This window comes from Chroicocephalus ridibundus, chromosome 8 (assembly GCF_963924245.1).
Source record: "Chroicocephalus ridibundus chromosome 8, bChrRid1.1, whole genome shotgun sequence".
Classification (NCBI taxonomy): Eukaryota; Metazoa; Chordata; class Aves; order Charadriiformes; family Laridae; genus Chroicocephalus; species Chroicocephalus ridibundus.
In genome coordinates, this window is record NC_086291.1 from 9,265,035 (window position 1) to 9,283,771 (window position 18,737).

General features: G+C 37.6%; 1 protein-coding gene across 1 annotated transcript in view; it reads left to right on the forward strand.

Annotated features, from left to right (window-relative positions):
- SPATA6 (spermatogenesis associated 6) overlaps positions 1 to 18,737 on the forward strand; it is a 46,022-nt gene that overhangs the window by 20,932 nt on the left and 6,353 nt on the right. The window contains exons 9-12 of the mRNA XM_063344440.1: positions 101 to 141; positions 1,900 to 2,060; positions 11,216 to 11,315; positions 15,092 to 15,180. Coding sequence (XP_063200510.1) covers positions 101 to 141; positions 1,900 to 2,060; positions 11,216 to 11,315; positions 15,092 to 15,180 — 391 coding nt within the window. The remainder of the gene's footprint in view (positions 1 to 100; positions 142 to 1,899; positions 2,061 to 11,215; positions 11,316 to 15,091; positions 15,181 to 18,737) is intronic.

The window sequence follows — 18,737 nt, forward strand, 5'->3', positions numbered from 1 at the left end:
GAGGAGCAGAAATCTATTATGTAAAAGATTACATAAAATTTAGAACATTTGGATTTTTCTTTTGAATTTCTTCTGGGATGCACCTTTTTTCTTTCTCCAGATCCTTCTCTTCTCGGCAGCTACAGACCCAAGAAAGACAAAGTGAGTACTTTAAAGTGCTGTTGTTTACAAATTGTTTTTTGGGAAGCTCTGAGTGAGAAGGATTGTCCTGCATAGGTATTTTTGAAACTATCTACTGTAGTATCAAAAGCAAGGAAAGAGATATTTTAAATCTGATCTAACCTGCTTTAGGCCTGCTGACAGATTATTTACAAATAGAAATGTGAAACTTAACACTCTATAAGGTATTCATGCCTGTAGGTACAGAAATTGCTTCTCCTTGGCGTTAAGGCTTGTGACAAGGCTGTAAAAGAGCCTTTAAAGGCAGTTTGCGTTTGCCGTCCAACTCATTCTGAGAGCACAGTTCATTCTGCGATGGTATGTAAAGGTAGCACTGGTACAACTGGCAAGCCACCGTTCAGTGTTTTCACATCCTTGCTTTTTCAGATTTTAGGTGCTTTGTGGATCTGAAGATTAATGTCAGGGTTCCCTTTTTTTGATGTTTTTTATTCTTTTCATCCTCATTTAATTGTTTTTGCCTGTCTTCCTGAAGTAGTGCAGAAATTGTGGGTTTAGGTAGTTAATTATGTATGCCCACTTAGATTTCCTAATGGCAGAGAAAACTGATGATAATAGGAAAGAGGATAGAAGGGGAATTAAAAGGGTAAACCTTGATATATGTTAAGCACACTTTTGTTTGTTAGATTCTAAACTTTATTACCAAGGATGGCAGTTTTGCATACCACGCGAGTCTAGTATATTGTGCCACTTCAGGATTGTTCCATGGCAGTAGATGAGAAACGGTAAGGAAAACAGAGAATTTCTACTAAAAATGCTAAATATGTCATTGGGGTTTGTTTTGGGTTTGTTTTTGTTTTTGTTTTTTTTAAATGATGGCTATTTTAAGGTTGTGTTGTCCCCCCCATCCCTCTGTCCCCCAATGGGAAAGTAGATTTTAGGAGCAGACATTGTTTGGGGAATGGAGATAGCTGAGCTACAGGTTAATTCATCATGTTCTTAAGGCCTCTAATTACTTGTGATTCTCACCAAATCAGGGCTGAAGAGAATGTATTTTTTTCTTGCCAGAAACGTAATATAGCTTTGTTTAAGAGGAGCTGTTTCCCAAAGCTGAGGAAAAAAGGCCCTGCAGCCTGGAAAGAGCTAATGAATAACCTGATTATTGGTGGTCTGTTTTTGTTGGGGGGGGGTTTGACTCAGCTTTGCGAAAAAACTCTTGTAAAAGTCCACATTCCAGGTAAAATGGGGTAACCCATAGAGACATTTTAGTGATATGTTTCAGATTAAGAGGAACTACGAAAGGAGTAACTAGTATGGCGAAGAGTGAATAGAAGATGAGTAGATGGGCCTGAGTTTTCCCTTCAGAAATAGCAAATCATGAGGAAAAAAAATATCTTAAGAACAAGGGGTCCCAAGCTGAGGAGAGGTCTGAGGTTTGTGTTGTTGTGTTGTGTCTCAGGCATCATTCTGAATCTGTGAGATTGCTGGGAGGGGTAAGTCTTTAAATTGTGCAGTCAGAAAAGGTGATAAAAGAGCTGTTACACTAGACTTTGCCATAAGATGGTGTGTTAGATATCAACAGAGTCCTCTGACACGTGTTGATTTAATTTAGACCAGGGCTCTTTCTAAGAAATGAGCGTCCTTGTTCTTTCCCCAGCAGGCAGATATTCCTGCATGTATGTGCAATATTTAACCTTTTGGTTTGAAAAATAAAAATATGAAGACTGTACATCTTGATAGTCATAATAAATTTTAGCAAGGTTTGGTGTTTTTTTTTTACAGGCAAAATCTACTCATGGGAAAGGCATTTGCAGTGAGGATGGGATCTCATATTCACCCAACAAACAGTCTCATTCTGCTGGTTTTTTAGAACATTCAGCACCTCCAACATTTCAGAAGCGTTCTCTAAGTTCTGTGCTAAATCGATCTTCTCTAAGGGAAAGGTAAAGAATGACTTGGCTTTGTTTGTGAAATTCTGGAATAATTAATAATTCCGGAATAATTAACAGTACTTGCATGACTATAATTTGCATGTTTGGAGGTGTGCAGGCTGAAGAGACTGAAAAATCTTTCCCCAACAACTATGTTGTCATTTGGCTTTTCCTCAGGTGCTGTGTTTGCTATCACCGCTCTGCTTAATGAATAGAATCCTAATAACATGGCAATGAAAATGATCTTTGACAACTCTGTTACTAACCTTCCCTGAAACAACGAAGCCCAGGATTTCAGTCTGCCAGTGTCCGTTTAAAACAAAGAATACTTAGATAAATAAATAATCATGGTTTCAGAAGCAATTTGAATCTCAGGAATGTAAAGATAGATACATGTCAAGTAGGCTTTATGGGAGGTACTTGGAAACCTTTTTTCCTTCTGACTGCCGTTCAGCGTAGTGTTTGTAAGCACATACTTGTATTCTGTAGTCAGATGTGTGACTAGCATGCATAACATCCTTGGGCTAGCTTTAATCTAGTCGGTGTATGATTTTCCAATCTTTCTGCTATATTGACATCCTAAGATGTTGTGTTGTTTGCGTTGAAGTGTGGGCCTCTGCAGCAATTGTGTGGATGTTAATTGCTGTGTTTAAATTAGGTTTTTTAGTAGTCTCCACTGACCCCAGTGGCGTTGGGGTGGAGAGAGTTTCTAACGTCCCATAGTTCAGTGGATTTCAATCCCAGGGTTAATATTTTGTACTTGATGCACAATGCTTCTACTGTACATTCAGTTACTAGACAGCTTTCTGCGAGTAGAAAAATTATATACAAAGCTGGGCCTGAATAAGCAAATACATAAAATAATTGGGAGCAGCTGAAGATCAAATTGATGTCCTGTCCTACGTGCTGAAGTGTTTACTGAAGCCCTACTTGGAGATATACTTTGGTGGCTAGTTCACGCTCCTTCCAGGCTGTTCCATCCTTGGCACCATTGGTACCTCAGTTAGTCAATGCTCGCAGGGTGCATTTCATAACCTACGCACAGCTTAATGCTGCTTCTTTGTTTTAAATAGAAAAATTGTCTCAGTTTTTTTCTTTAAAAAGAAAAATGACAGATGGCAGGTGGGGATTGAATTTTTAATACTTATAAAGATCAAGTTGGTGTTTTAACATTTTCCTCCGCTTGAAAACTTGCTTGTTTGTTGTTCTGTGTAATAGTGTTTCTTACAAACTGTTACACAGGGATTAGGATGTGTCTGGGGTTTGGAGGAGGTTTCTTTGTCACCTTGTCTACCTCCCCACTCTCTACTGACATTGTTTGTGCATTAGTTACCCATGTCTGGGGAAGAGATATTGTAACGGTGACTTTTTTATCCGTCTTTTTTCAATTGGACTCCCTTGGGGGTAGTGTTAAATTTTAAAATGGATTGTAGTTAAAGCTGGCAGGGTCCCTTATATTGATGGCGGGAAAGTCTTGTATGTTGTTACATGCATAGTAATTTAGTCATCTGTCAGTTAATCTTGAAATGATCTGAATATTCTTGCTTTTTCTTTTTATGAGCCCCTCTCCAGAAGAGATTTGTGATCTTGTGAAATTATGTTTTTTCTTATTATTATAACAAATTTTCTCAGCTCTTTAGAGATGTAACATTTCTTTATGTTAAAGATATAAGTATTTACTTTTGTCATCAGAAAAAATTCAAAATGAGAAGGTAAAGGGTGTAGTCTACAAAAAATTGATCTCTCTTTTATGCTGCTGAGATAACAATGGCTTTAGCTGACTGTGTACTGAGAGCTACAGTTGGAATGACAAACATGGATCAGAGGTCAGTGGTTGGAAATGCATGCAGATGCTGCTGTTCAGATCACAGAAATACAGAGAAAATTAGTACTACTGAAAGTATTCCAGTGTTAGTGTATTTGCAAGAATACAGTGTCTTATCTCCCAGTATTTTTTTATTTTCTCTTTTTTTTTTTTTTGAATTACAAAGGCAAAGACCTTAGCATATCCAAGCTATTTTTTTTAATGCTCGTCAACCCACAGTCAATATGAAACTTGACTCCCCACCTTAACCTTTAGTTCCCTTTTTCCCCTTTTTTTAAAAAAAGTAGTGTGAAGTGAATGTCTGCCTTCTTGGGAGTACTTCCCGAAGCACCGCTGAGTAGTTGTTAAGCCACTGCAGTACTTTTCAGTGATAAAGAAATTGGGGTCTTGCATAAGGTCCTCTGAGCCCTTTTTTCTATCAGTTTCCAGTCCGTTTCTGTAAGTCTGCTAGAGAGACCACAAATCAATCCTCTCCCCTTTTCCACTGGGTTTGAGCCAGAAGCAGAACTGTAAATAGATTTACTGCTGAACAAGTCAGTCAAGTTTTGAATATTTATTTTTCGCACTTTTATTTTTACATTTTTCATTATTTAGGTCACCCAAGGAAAGCATTTGCTAGTGTTGCAAAGTGACACTAAGCAGAGCGATGTGGCTGTACAGCTTTGCTTCTCATTTTGATTGTAGCTCCTGTGCGGAGCAATGGTACATGCATACTCTTCAGTTCCTGCCCACGATGTGTGTCCAGCTTCAGTCAACGCAGTTGAGTTGCCCCCACAGACTGGTTGGCTGTGCATAGATAAGCATCCTTTTGTACATAGATAAGTATCCTGTATGCTTTCTGAAAGAGCATTAGCACTATATTCTCTTAATGCTGCTGCAGGAAAGCAAAATTCAGGTCCAGTCCTTGCTTTCGTAGTGCGCGTACAGCCTCATGCACACGTAGAAGATGGCATTTTTCTCGTGGACTTGAAAGGTAAAGTAGCCAAGGTACTTCCTTGCAGCAAAGTACCTTTTGTAAAGAACAGGGGGAACGGTGATGTGGATTCTGTGAGGTTATGACAGAAGTCCTCTGAATGGAGCTATCTGCTGGCACAAGAAAAATTGTTTTCTCAAGAGACCGCAGCAATCATAGGAGTGTTTGACCATTTCTGTTATGTTGAAAGGCAAAGCTACTTCTCATGCATTTGGGATCAAAGGATTCTTTTTCCTACTCTGGACATGGCAGGCTTTTGCCTTTTTTTTTTTTTTTTTTTTTTTAATCATTGATCTGAAAAATAATCATTTCCAGAGTGAAGTCCAGCTCGATATCTTTTTTTTTATGTTCTCCTGGTTATACTGCTGATATGTGATCTTACCTACTATAAAATTTAACAAAAATCTAAGTTCTGTTTGAAGTAAGACAGAGGGTTAACCGTATGGATCAGATGCCCTTCTGTAATATTCCTCTATTGTTTTACTACTGTCTTTTTATGTTATCTTTTTCCAAGTACTAGGGGAATACCAGTGTGAAGTTAGCTATTACTGATGATAGGTATAATGACAGATACTAATAGTTAGATGCTAATGAAAGACTAAATCCTCCGTGAAATCCTTGAAAATTCCAGTTACCAGAAACTTTGGCTTCAGTAATGTTGAATCGTCAGCCCAGGATCTTGGGTACTAATTTTGTTGCATAGCAAAATCCAGACCACAGGTAGTTCACATAATATTTTAGAGAGTGTCGCGCATCCTAAGACAGGATTTACTTCTGTGAGAGTGTTTAAGTTCTGAGAACTTTTGGCTACAAAGTGGAACACTGAAAAATTTAGCAGACATTTTAGAAAAAAAGCTTGCTCTAGGGAGAGGCGGCAACTAGGTCTCCTGTCTCTTTGGAGTTATTTAAAAGTCTTTACTTCTGATTTTTCGGAATTTAGTTTGGTAGTAAGGTTGCTCTTCAATCTTTTGGGGAAGTTTCCTTATTTTTCATTCTTTAAGTTAACCTCTGTAAATCAGCACTTGACGATCAGTTATTTCATACTATATTCTGCAAAACTGAGCAGTACCTAAGCGTTGTTTCATATTTTTGACCAACATCTCTACTATTTGTCATCTTCATTGGTTGATTTTGCTGCAGCGGTAGGCAAATTTGAAATTGATTGCCGTCAAAGCTGGTTTATATAAATGAATAAATTCAGAGAAGATAAAAGGTAATGGAAAAGCTTCCAAATAGGATAAGGAGGTGCAGCCCATTTATGACATACTAATGTTTTAGTACCAGAATGACTTGAACCTTTTTGGGGCAACTGCTCAGCCTAGAATATTGGCCTCCCTTGAGATCTCCTAAGTGTCTGTCACTTGGGATTCACTTTTTACATGAGGATGATTTGTCTTGCCCCAGTTTTAAGGACTAGATATGAAGCTTAGGAGGGAAAAGAAAGTATTTACTAATTTAAAAACTCAGCACTGAACGTATCTCTAGTGCTTCAAGGCCTAACTGTAAACAGGGCTTTTAAAAGTTAAGAGAAACTATTCAGAAAGGGTGAGAAATTTTTTCTTTTTTAAAACTTCTTACAGAAGAGGGAGACCAAATGGGTACACAGCTAAGCTGTCAGCTTCTGCTTCCAAATATATAGGCTGCTGTGCTTTGATTTGAGGCTTTGTCTGTGTGTAATTGTTTCTGCTTCGTAGTAGTATCCTGGCATTTTGAAAGCGGCATACTTCCTCCACTTAAAATCCTTACCTTCTTACAGTATTTGTATGTTGGTATGTGTTCGTTACAGTTCAGGAACTGGTATGTACCAATATAGTTTCTAAAACACTTTTGCACTGGAATAGCTGCATCTACACTAAGGTTCATTGCCATCAGTTATTTTAAGAAAACGCAAAACAAAATTGCATCCTTTACTAAGTAGATCAGTAAAACTCTTAAGTGTAGCCCAGCCTTTCTATTGTGCCTCCATACAGACCAGTATACACTGAGAACCAAGTTCGTTGTACTCAATTACCACTTCATGTCCTCTTAAATGAGAATAAAGCAACTTCTCCACTTACTGTGAATGCTGCATAAATGCCTACTTGGATATAAAATCTGTGAGGTTTTTTTTCTATTTCAGAATTAAATATGTTTGGTTTTCTTGAGAATCTCTCTTGTTCCGTGTATAAGTTCTTGCAGATTGTGGTTTTTCAGGTTATACTTAGCTTTAAGAGTCCTTTCTCCCTCTTCTCCCCAATTACAGTAGCGTTCTCTCCAATTGTGAATCTGGTACTACAGTACTTCATTGATTTCTGTCCTCTGATAGTTTGTCCTTGTATGTGGTTTTGCTCAGCATGAAGTCTGTGTCTTTGAAGCTGATGAATTCTTCATGGAGGCCACATGCACCGAGTTGTTTGCAAGGCGAGGAGGTGCGATGGTGGGGGAAGGGGTCACCGTAGGCATGGCAAATATTCTGCAGTAGGCTTTTGCATTAATTCTACTGATACGAAATGTATTAGTATCTCCTGCTGAAATGTGATATTAACATTTTTGCGGTGTGCAAGTGGATGATTGAATTGTCTGACATTTGAAAATTCCTATTTATTACAACTCTCAAGTTCGCAAGCTGCTGTTTGACTAGAGTACCTGGGTGGATGTATCCTGTTTGTATTTCTAATGGCATATTTCATCCTAATGGATAAAATTATACATAAAAATAACTTTAAAATTTAGCACAATCTTCAGGCTCTTTTTTTCTTATCAAGGTAGATGTTGTCTGTATGACCTTAAAAAAAAATCCTTATCTCATAAAAGAAAATAAATGCCTTTAGTCACATTACAAGGGAAAATGGTTCTGTTTCCTTGATCGTACTCGACACAACATCTTTGAAATTAATCTTGAGAAGTTCTCTGATTGATCTGGCTTTTTCTAGGTCACTGAGCTATATTTCCAAAGTGTTTATACAATCTATTGGAATCAATAAACAATTTAAACTGATGTAGCTGCAGAATGTTTGCAAGTCCCAGGGAAAATTGAAAGTATGACAAAGAATACAGCTGTAGAAGTTTATTTCGTTTATCAGGACAAACAGTCATTGAAATGAAATGACTTTCCTTTCAACATTGCAATATGATAGTGACACCTTAATCACATAAATAAGTAGCTAGTCATTTAAAAAACTTGTTATTGGTGATTTTGGGCAAATGGAATCCCTTTATTTATACTTTAAGAAGTTGTGCTCTAAAGCCTGTTTTATAAAATATTTCCAATAGGAGAGTTAGAGTATCATAAAAAGGTTTCACTTCAGATTATGGTTGTTACATTTCAGGCCTGATTTTATTTTAGTTTGAGTTTTGGATGGTGTAAATATTAACATTATGACTTTAAATGTGCATTAGACTTTATAGTTATTACTAAAATTAGACAATAAAAATACTTGAAAAACTAATTAAAAAGAAGCTGATACTGGTTTTAATCACACCTAAGGCTTTCATGGTTTTTTCTTCTTTATTTTCCTTTTTTTTTTTTTTTGGTTGTAAATTAAGTTTGGGGTATCTGTGAATGAGTAACATTTCTTATACCACAGCGCACACTAGTGGATTGATCAGTAAAATCACCTGAAGAAATAAATCTAATAGTTCTTGAATTAAGTACTTAAATCTTCCTCTTCTTGCAGACATAGCCATGTATTTTCTAAACGAATACAATAGCAAGCTGGGTTTTCTTTTTTCCAAAAGTAAATACATTTATCTCCAAGGATATTTGTAAATTTAAGATTAATAACAATGATCTGAAGTCTTACATACGAATTTCATAAAATTTATTTCCCAAAGGCAATCTATTCCAACTTCTCTTCTCAGTGCCAGCAACCTGGATGTTGAAAGAAGAGCAGCTGCTGTATAAATAAGAGAAAATGCCGTGACTTCACGGGGCTATCTTTTATTTGTCAAATGGGAAATGACTCACTGCATCTAGGATGCAGATTTTTAAACGTGCATTTTTGGAGGTTTTTTAATATTGGAAAATGTTTTTAAATGCTAATGGGAGGTCATAAGATGATAGTACCACTCCAGCCCCTTTCCTTTATCTCTCTCTTTAAAAAGAAAAGAAAAAGGTTTTTCAAAACACCACTAGTGACAGAGCGCATGCATTGCAATGCCGTACGTCAAATTGGGTTTGACTGTGTTAGGGAAATTAATGTTCCTGCCTGCTTAAGGGACTCAGACTTCTATTTCTTTAAAGGCAATGCTTTCCTCCCCTACTAAAATTCACACACCATGTTGCTTTCTTTTAGGAAAAGTTATGTGAGATCTTTTAGTGCCACAGATCAGTAGATTCTAGTATGCAAAAGAATTGAACAGTATCGATTTGCCATACGTGCTGCTGGGTTTGATATTAATTCTAAATGTTCAGGATGCTAATACCAATGTTGTAGCCAGCTTTGTGAAAATTCTTGCCTGTAATGATCCAAAGATAAACAATGTTAAATGTCATTAGAAATACGGCAAATACATCCACCTACAGATTATATGATACATCCTTCCACTATTGTGTCATTTCTTGGCACCCTTTCTTGAAGAAAAATAGAAGCATTCAGAAATATAGAGTTTGATTTAAGGAAACTCATAAATAGCTTGACAATATTGGGGCTCTTTAGAACAGAGAGAGAGATTTTGGAAAGGTAAGCAATAAGAAGTGAGTCCAAATAAGTTGATTAGATACAAGAAAATGGAAGAAAGTTACTCAACAGCAGAGAACTGGTCACTTTCTACTTATATTTCTTTCTCTCTACTAATAGAAGGAATGATCCGAAAGACTGCAAAGTGCTCCCAGCCCTGTCTGTAACCTTCAAGGCAGCCTGGCACTTCCTATTTTCAGGATCCTGCTTCCATTAATTTTAGCATTGCCAAGTTACTTGTTTTGGACTGAAGCTTTCTACGTGTACATGGTTTGTTCTTTTTGGAAGGAGCTGTACAGTTCTTTAGCGATGTTGAAGTTTTTCAAAGTTTGCTGAAGATAAACTAAGCCAGGCGTGATCAGATTGGGGATTTCAGAGACTGGACAATGCAGGGAATGTGATAAATTGGAGAGAAGAGGGCAGAAGGGCTTGCAGCCTCAGTCCCACAAACCCATCCAGACCCCAGTGGAGAATCTCAGAGTTCAAAGTCACGATGTTTCTCCACTGCATCGAATTCTATTGGTGTGCCGCATCTATCTATCAGTGACTATCAAAGCACGTCACTGTTTCTTGTGCTCCTGATGCACCCAGAGTGTAACAGCCCAGTTCTGCTGCGGGCTGGTGTTCCATCAGCTCAAATTGCAGCGCTATAGCTTCCTGCTTGCCTGGTGACGCCATATTCATACTAGCGTGATACCAAATCATGAGTTTTTATTTTCTCAGTGCAAAGTCAGGTTCTCAGAGGTTAGGAGACATTGAAATGAAGATGCACAATCTTGATATGGTGCGCCGTTTCAATGCACTGTGATGAGATTGTGTAAGTCAACATTTCACAATTTTTCCCCAATAATTCTTTCTTTATATTGATCTCTCTTTTTTCTTTTTTCTTTTTTTTTTTAATAAGTAATAAATTTTTGAGTGTACTAATGTGAACGTGGAGGTTGGTGTGTAAATGATCCTATTCCTAAAATCTTAGTTGGCGCCTTTAACGGTCTGAGAATAACTACTGATATGAAATTTCTGCCAGCTTCTGAATGTACTGAGAAGGATGAGGTTTGGTTTTTTGTTTTTCTTTGTTTTTTTTAGTAAAGTGGAAACAAATGTGCTGCAAAATGTAAAAGGGTAAAATCCAAAAGTAGCTGTTGGTTTTAAGTTACTCATATCAAGCAAGCTACATGTTTTTTAATGTAAAAAACCAACTTAAAATGCTTTTCTATCTTGTTAAATAAAGATTGTGAATTTGCAGGTTTTTAAGTCCATGGGCTTTCCAAATTGAACGCATTGGGGTTATCTTCCTGTTGATTTATTCCAGTGAAAAGAATTTCATGTGTGTAATACTTCCTTTAAAAAGAGAAAAGTGAAACCTGATCACTGGGAATAAAATAACTGTATAGCTTTTCTATTCTGTAGGGACAATACAAACATTACGGAAATATTACTCAAGTTGCAAAATCATCAACATTTTCTATGTTTCACATCTAATGTTGGTATTGTGGATGCATGTCGGTTATGCATTGCTTTGAAATGTTTCTTTACTTGTACCCCAGAGGAGAAGAAGAATCAAATCTAAACATTGTGTATGTTTCAAATAGAAGAAGTAATGCATGCTTCATAATTTAAAAAAAAAAAATAATAATCTGAGTCAAAAGAATGTTTTAGCTTTTCAACAAGAAAATATTTCTTCTGTTTGTTTTTCCTTTTCCTCCTGCAGATTTAGCTCTGGTTGGCCTTCACCAGCAAATGGAGATGAGATCCATAAAAGAGTGAAAAATATTTTAAGGACACACAGTGCTAGACAGCGCCTGGTATTTGTAAGTTTGACTGCAGACTAACCCTTTGTTTTCTCCAAGATGGCTGAGGAAGAGAACTTTGCCTACAGTCTTGGGTTTATTATAATGTTGTCTGTTGAGGCAGCCTTGATTGTAGAAATATGAATTCAGCATATAAGCTGAAATGTTTAACACTGATTTTCGTAGCCTCCTTATGTGTAGCCTTTATGGACAGTGGGTGTAGGTAACCCTCTCATGGGATATTGAGGACAATTACGGGATTTTTTTTTATATATGGTTCTTCACTTCCAATTTAAGCAAAGAATATGTTACAGATCTGTAGAACATCAAGACTTAACATGTTGTGCACCTGCACATCAGCAGCTGCTTGTGTCCAGCTGTTTGTAGAGCTAATATTATTCTTCAGATCTATGCTTTTTTTCCCTTAATTACCTGGCTTTCAATGAACAGAGCTCTTTATCTAATGAAACTATGCCCAGGATAAGAGGATTTTGTCCTTGAGTCTGATGGAATTTTGAAGTGTGGTTTTAGACAGCAGATAAAAATTTTTGCTATAGTGATTTTGAGAAACCCAGTTGTGGCACAGGATCTCCCTGGCCAGAGCATCTTACAAACTGAATAACAAGCTTGTTCATCTGTAAAGAACTTAGGGTCTTAAGTGTGAGGTGAGGTAAAAGAAAGGTAAGGTAAAAGGATGTAAGGGTGAGAGGTAGGTAAGATTAAGATTAGGAGCTCTGATGGAATTATTTTTGTCTGACAATCTAGCACACAAATCTCATTGATCAGTTAGAAGAGACGTGGGTCTCTCAAAGTGGAAAAAAACCCCATCTTTTTTGCTTCAGTTTCTCCTCTTAGAAAAAGAAGTGTTGACAGAAATCTGCTTTAGAACGTTGCTGCAAGTTTAATCTACTGTTGTCCCCCAACTGTCCACCTTTCCCCTCTGACACAGTTTACTGTATCAGTGGGAAGCGTGATAAAGCGTGTGAGAGCCCTGGGCTCCCCGCCTCACACTGCAGCGCAGAGACAGCAGGCGTAACACTAGTACGCCGGCACGGGAGCTGTGCTGGCTGGGATGCGGTGACTCCACCAACTACAGTTAACCCATGGCAGAGGGCTGGGGCAGAAGTGAAGGTTGTTGTCTCAGTCCACTGCTGCAAGATGTACTGAAGAACGTCTGTCTTAGCTCTGAAGTCTCGATTTATTTATTTATTTATTTATTTCCCCAAATTTAGCAGTTCTGGGCATGCTCTCTTAATCTGATTTTCTCATTTCTGTTCAATCTTCATTTTCGCTTAGTTGTGCTTTTTGTTTTAAAGTCTGAAAAACCTTTTCTCATGCATGCTAAGACTGTTTGATCTAGTTCATGCTGTATCTCCCTGAGTTTGTATATGAACTTTATGATCTTGTGAGCTGCTGCCTCTCAAATAGAAGATGCCCATCACATTTTTCTGTCTTTCAGCCCCTCCAAAATAGGCACAAATCATGCCAAATACTTCTCTGATGTTTCAGTGAACTTCAGATAACAAATTGAATTTCATGGCGGTCCAGCACCTACATGTAATGAAAGTTTGCACAGCCTGAACTATCTCCAGTGGTCCTTGACTACTTTCCTCGAACGGCAGACCATGACTTTATGATAAAAGTTTTACTAGTTTGTTAGGACAGCTGGATGGCTGGTTACATGGTTTCTCCATACAGTCATAAAGACTATTAAATGTAGTAATGGGTAAACGAGAATTCAATCATTTTCTTCCTATTTACTTATTTTACTTATATAGTTTAAAACATTCTGCTCTAGAATGACTTACACATATGCTGATATTCACTTGTTACTGCAATATTGCGCAAATGAGCAAAAATTTGCAAGCACAGTGTTAGATTCTTGAAGCGTGGTCCTTTCTGTTAGCACACCTTGTCACTTCCAGTATCAAACGCTTGCTGAATACTCACAGGGATTAATAATCAGAGATGATGCTTTTCTGTTTCCTCTTCTGCTGGAAAACCTCGTGTTTCTGCCCTAAAAAATTCAGATATCAGGATATTGGGTAAGATATTTTGAGTCCTGAACTACCAGCCTGGTCAGAACAATGCTGGAAAAGGACCGTTTTTCTCACTTGATTTTCTTCCACCGAGCAAAAGAAATGGGAGGATGTTACAGAGTAGTCTCACGGTGTTTGGTAATTGTGTACAGGTAACTTGTGAAAGCTGTGCTAACAGCAGCTGACCTGCTTAAAAAAAAAAAATAAATAAATCAAGTCTGCTTGCAGTGAGTCCTGTAACATACACCAGGATTGGTTGTGCTTCCCCAGATGGCCCAAAATCTAGGCTGCATTGTTGTGCTGTGGATGGACAAGGTAAATGAGTCATCTTGACAGTGAGGGAATAGTAAAGCAAGTGCACTGGCAATGTGGTGAGCAGATTTTGGCTCCAGTCTGGCTCCCCTTCCAAACTTTGAAAGGTTAAAAAGTATCTCTTATTCTGTTTCCTTCCAAAGAGACTAATGCTAAATAACTGTTCCCAGAAGCATCCAGCTGTGTTTCCAAAATTTCGTTTCCATAGTGCTCTGTAAAAATAGCGTGACTGGAGCTCTGCTGCAGATTCCTTGGGGTGTCCACTGTAGCTTTCTGCTGTGACATTCTGACAGCGTCATAACGTTTCCATCTTTTTTTGCTTTCCAGAACATAATTTGCCTCTGGCAAATGCTGCAGAATTTTATTTACCACTGTACCCCATTTCCTTTTCAGTGCTTTGTAGTCTGTGACTGCTGCAGGAAGAGCGTTTTCCTGTTTACAAACACACTTATTACCTTGTATTTCACCACAATAAATTGTGTTACGTTTTTCCTCATCCATACGCCTACCGTTCAGCTTGCTCTGCATCTTATTGCCATCTACCACTATATTTACTGCCTTTTCTCCCAGATTTGTGTTACCAGCAAGCGTGATTATTTTTACTGCACAGACTTTTTTTCCAGTTGTTCCTTCTATAGCATGAAAGATGATTTTGTTTACTAATCCTTACAGCAATTGACTTCTGCTAAAAGCCTCACTTAAGATCACCACTTAAGTAGTGTCTTTGCTCTTCAGAGTAGAGCGAACGTGGTAGTGTGTGGTGGAATTTCTACCATCCTGTCTCAGGTGAGCATCTGGCTCCCTTCACATGAGGTGTTTTGTTTCTTACTTACCTAAGAGGACTAATATGGATTAATTAACGTTTAGATAGCATTTGGAAGGTACGACTGCTTTCTAGCGACTGCTAAGAATACCACTGAAAGGTCATTAAGTGTGTCATAGATATGTTTTAAAGTTGGGTAAGCATGTTCTCAGCACTGTATATGGAATCAAAGTGTTCAGATGTGTAGAATGCTTCTGTCTGGTTAAGATGCCTTAAACAGGTAACAACGGCTCATTATAAAAGCTAATGAATAATAAGTTTTAGGTTCTTTTTCCCTTCTTCTGCAAGAAACAAAAGTAAGGCAGTGAGCAGTAGGTTTCATAGCATTTAACCAGCATGTTTGTTGGGGATTAGTGAAGCTTGTGCTGTCTGCCTAGTTCTTTAGATCTACACTGTCAAGAAATTCTTTCCAGTTTATTACCTGAAAATTATTAGCTGAGTTGTACTGAATTTAATTAAAAGTGTTCATAAATGGCTTTTGGCTCATTACACTTTGTCCCTTTCTCCCCCAAGAAATGTAAGCACTTTAATAGTCTTCTACTAAATGGAAGGAAAGTATTTTTGAAATGAGATCATTGTAATCAGAAACCAAGGTAATGAGAATTTGATTTCTGTTTTTTTAGGATGAGAGTAACTCATCAGAAGGGGACTTGACTAAGACAAGGGAATCTTCGCGTAAAGCGCCCTTATCCATGACTGAACTGCAGAGCAGGTATGGTTTTTCTCTGGCGAAGACACAACAGTCATACTCACGATATTGCCCTTTAAATTTAGCTAAAAATTTCTCTCCCTCCTTTGAACTACATAATATATTGCACTGGGAAAAGGCTTCTGTAGGAGTTAGTCCTACCAAGTGTTTTCAACTAAAAGCAAAATACAGTTAACTATCTTTATGCCTTTCATGCTGTTTGACACTGTGTCAGTATAGTCTTCATAAGGCACTGATTTTGGAACTGGGCTTAATCATAAAAATGATCCTTGGGCAGTAATTTTTGGATTTTATCAATCAGAGAGCAAATGTCACTTTAAAAATAACCAGTCGGTTGTTTTTTTCTTAAAACGATAGGAATGCAAAAATAAATTGAAGATTGTTTAGTAGTATGGTTTTGGGCTGTTTGGTGTTTTTTTCCAAAATACATATTTGGAAAAGAGGAGCATCTTTAAAAACACAGCAAATGTATATACTCTGGTTTAGTGACTCAGCATGCCATATTTCAGAAGACATCTTGAAAACCTGAGATCCCGAAAACCTGGTTTATGTAGGTTAATTACTCTGCGTACTCCTCACATATATGACATGGGTTTCATTCAAATATTTTACTTAAAAGACAATTCAACTGAATTAATTTTGACAACTTCTGTAGTAGAACTGATGTTCTGTAGGTATGCACATTTTGGATACTTGTTGGAGGAAAGACACTAAATAATGTAAAACATTTTTTTGGACTGTATGGCTTTTCCGTTTTCCTCTATATTAAGACAGAAATCCTAGAACAGTGGTGCTAAATTTGAGAGGTCTTGACATTAGGAAAAAAAGGGATTATTTTGATAATTAAATGTGATGCAATGTTTTGTAACAAATGCTTCCCAAATCACGGCTCTATACGACTGGAAGGAGGGTAATTCAATACAGGTATCATAGTGAGCTTCTACGTGCAATTAGTCAGCTCTAAAAAGTTCATTTATGATTTGTTGGCTTTTTTTTTTTTTAAACTCCTGTAATTGTAGTCACCTCTGCACAAGGGATCTAGTTAGTCTTAGATTTTCACGTGTATGAGAAGTTGCTACTGAGGTTGTTAGTATTTCTATACCTGTGCTCACTCCGGTGTTCTGCGTGTAGCCTTTTTGCTCCCTTATCCTTTGTCCTGACAGCTGCTGCAATTAAATTGTGTAGGATGTGTTTGTGAGAGAGAAAGTGCAAGTTTTTGTTTTGAGGCAGCTTTGGGACTTTGAGATTGATGCTGAAACTGCAGACCATGAAAACAGAAAAAACAAATCCTGCTACTACAGAATCAAGAAGCGATGGGATATGAAATGTGGCACTCAAGTTGGGAGAGGACTGCTCCTTGGGTCTAGAGGCCAGCAGCACTAGTCCCATTCACTGAAGGGCGAGACATAAAAGGGTTTGGGGACGGTCTGATTGCTGAGTGTTTGCCACAGTGCTCATAAACAGGATACAAGGACAGAGACAGAGTTCATAGAAGGACATGGTACTGTCGACCAAATGTTGGCAGTAAAGTAGATGATTGAAAACCACTGGGAGTAAGGAAAAGGTCCGTGTTTTGTGAAATATTTAGTATATGATTCACTCAGAAAAGAACTTCTGGGACTCTTAAAGGAGATGTATGAGGGAACAAAAGCATATGACGGGTATTTCAGAGCAGGGAGTTGCGTGCAGAAATCCTGCTGTTAATATGATTTGTGAGTGTAATTCCCAGATTGCTTAGCTCAGGTTGTCAGCTGGTTTCCAGTTGAGACAGGAGAGGGACTCATCCCTAGCTTGGCTGTGTCTTTGTCCACACCAGCGCTTAGTATCTCATGAGCAAGGACTGGCTAATGGAAATACACACTCACACACCCCAAAAAAAAGAAAGAAAAATGAAGCTTGCGTCTTTTTCTTTTTTTTTTTTTCTTTAAGTCATTGTCAGTACCAGAATAAGGAATTTGTGAAAGCTACTATTGTTCTTTAAGTTTTTCCTTTACTGCAGTTAGAGTGGTTGGGTTTTGAGTGTCTCTATGTAGATTAAGCGTTAGTAGAAGAAAAGTCAAGCACAAGGCTGACGGCAGGACGTGGATTCCAAGGAAAAGAGCGTCAGATCTGTTTGTTGTATAGTTACAAGTGCCGCTCCTAGTGCTGTGCTGATTTGTTGGCCTGAGAATTCTCCATCAGAAGTGAGGTAACACAAACTTCAGTTGTTGATGGGTCCGCAGGGTATTGACTTGTCTACGTTTAACACAGGCCTGTATAACTTTTCTATTGATTTTGCTGTTTGATAGGTTGGTTTCTTTGTGTCCAAACTGTGAAGCACAGTTCACCCTTTCCAGGATGATAAACAGGTTTAAATTTGCTTCATGCTGTTGACTGACTTTAAATGGTTGCACTTCTTTGAAAAAGTGTGAAAGTGGCCTTCTTCCCTTTTTAATATTGTAGCCACATAAAGATCATCTTCTTGTTGTTTTATGTGGTGTAGATTGGCATCACTGTAATATTTGAATGTAAGACATCTAAAAGCAAAAGCTATTCCTTCTTTTGTTTTCCATGGGACAGTGGAAACTTAGAAATGTGAATTTAGAAAATGGATCCCACATCATCCTCGTCTTCCCTCACCATTTTCCTTTCTTAAATGAAAACCCTGTGTTTTGACGCAGCTAGCTAGAAGTATATTTGTGAGTCCTTTGAAATAAGGTTGCTTTCAATTTTGCCACAGGTGTTTAATGATATTAACTTGAGGACAAAGTACTGGTTTGATCATAGAGGATTAATAAAAGAAATGCCTATAAGAAAATGTAAAGCTTCCCAGTGAAATGTAATCCATTTCCTAAATGAAGATGGTCACTGTAAGCTTCACATTTCCAGTTTAATTTCCCAGACTAAGATCATTCACAAAAGGCTGAAGATAGCTCAGTCCTAATTTTAAGTGTCTTAAGTGCCTAAATCTCTAAGCAGGTGTGAAAAATGTCACCTCAGTAGTAATTTTTTGCTTATGATTTTTGAGCTACTGTTTTCATGCTTTATTACAGGAAAATGGCTCATTTCATTATATGGCACAAACCTTTGTTTTGAAAGTTTCAAGAGAAGGCAAATAGTCATGAAGCTTAGATATACGTACTTCAGATTCGTCAGTGTTCCGTAATGATATTCAGAGAATAAATTTCACTTCATAGATCTAGAAAATAATTTCTCAAAGCAACTGAAATGTGAGACGGTATTTGTGTTTAGTATTGAAACAGTGACACAGAAGATGGGGTGGGGAAGGAACACTCGATTGCCACTATATCATAATGTATTTGGTAGAATACTTAATCCAAGATGCTTCCGATAGAGCACTTTACAGCTGCAACCACAGTAATTTAATATACCTCTGATAGATTGTCGTCGTATTGAAATAGCTGCTTGTGGTTACGTTTTGACCTTCAAAGGACACAAAAATCCTACTGTGTTGCTCTTGCATAGGCTTAGTGCCTAGTCACGCTGCCTATCAAAATACAGCAAAATTACTGCATGCTCTTTGAAAATTAATTCTTTTTCTATTTGGGAGGTATTATCAA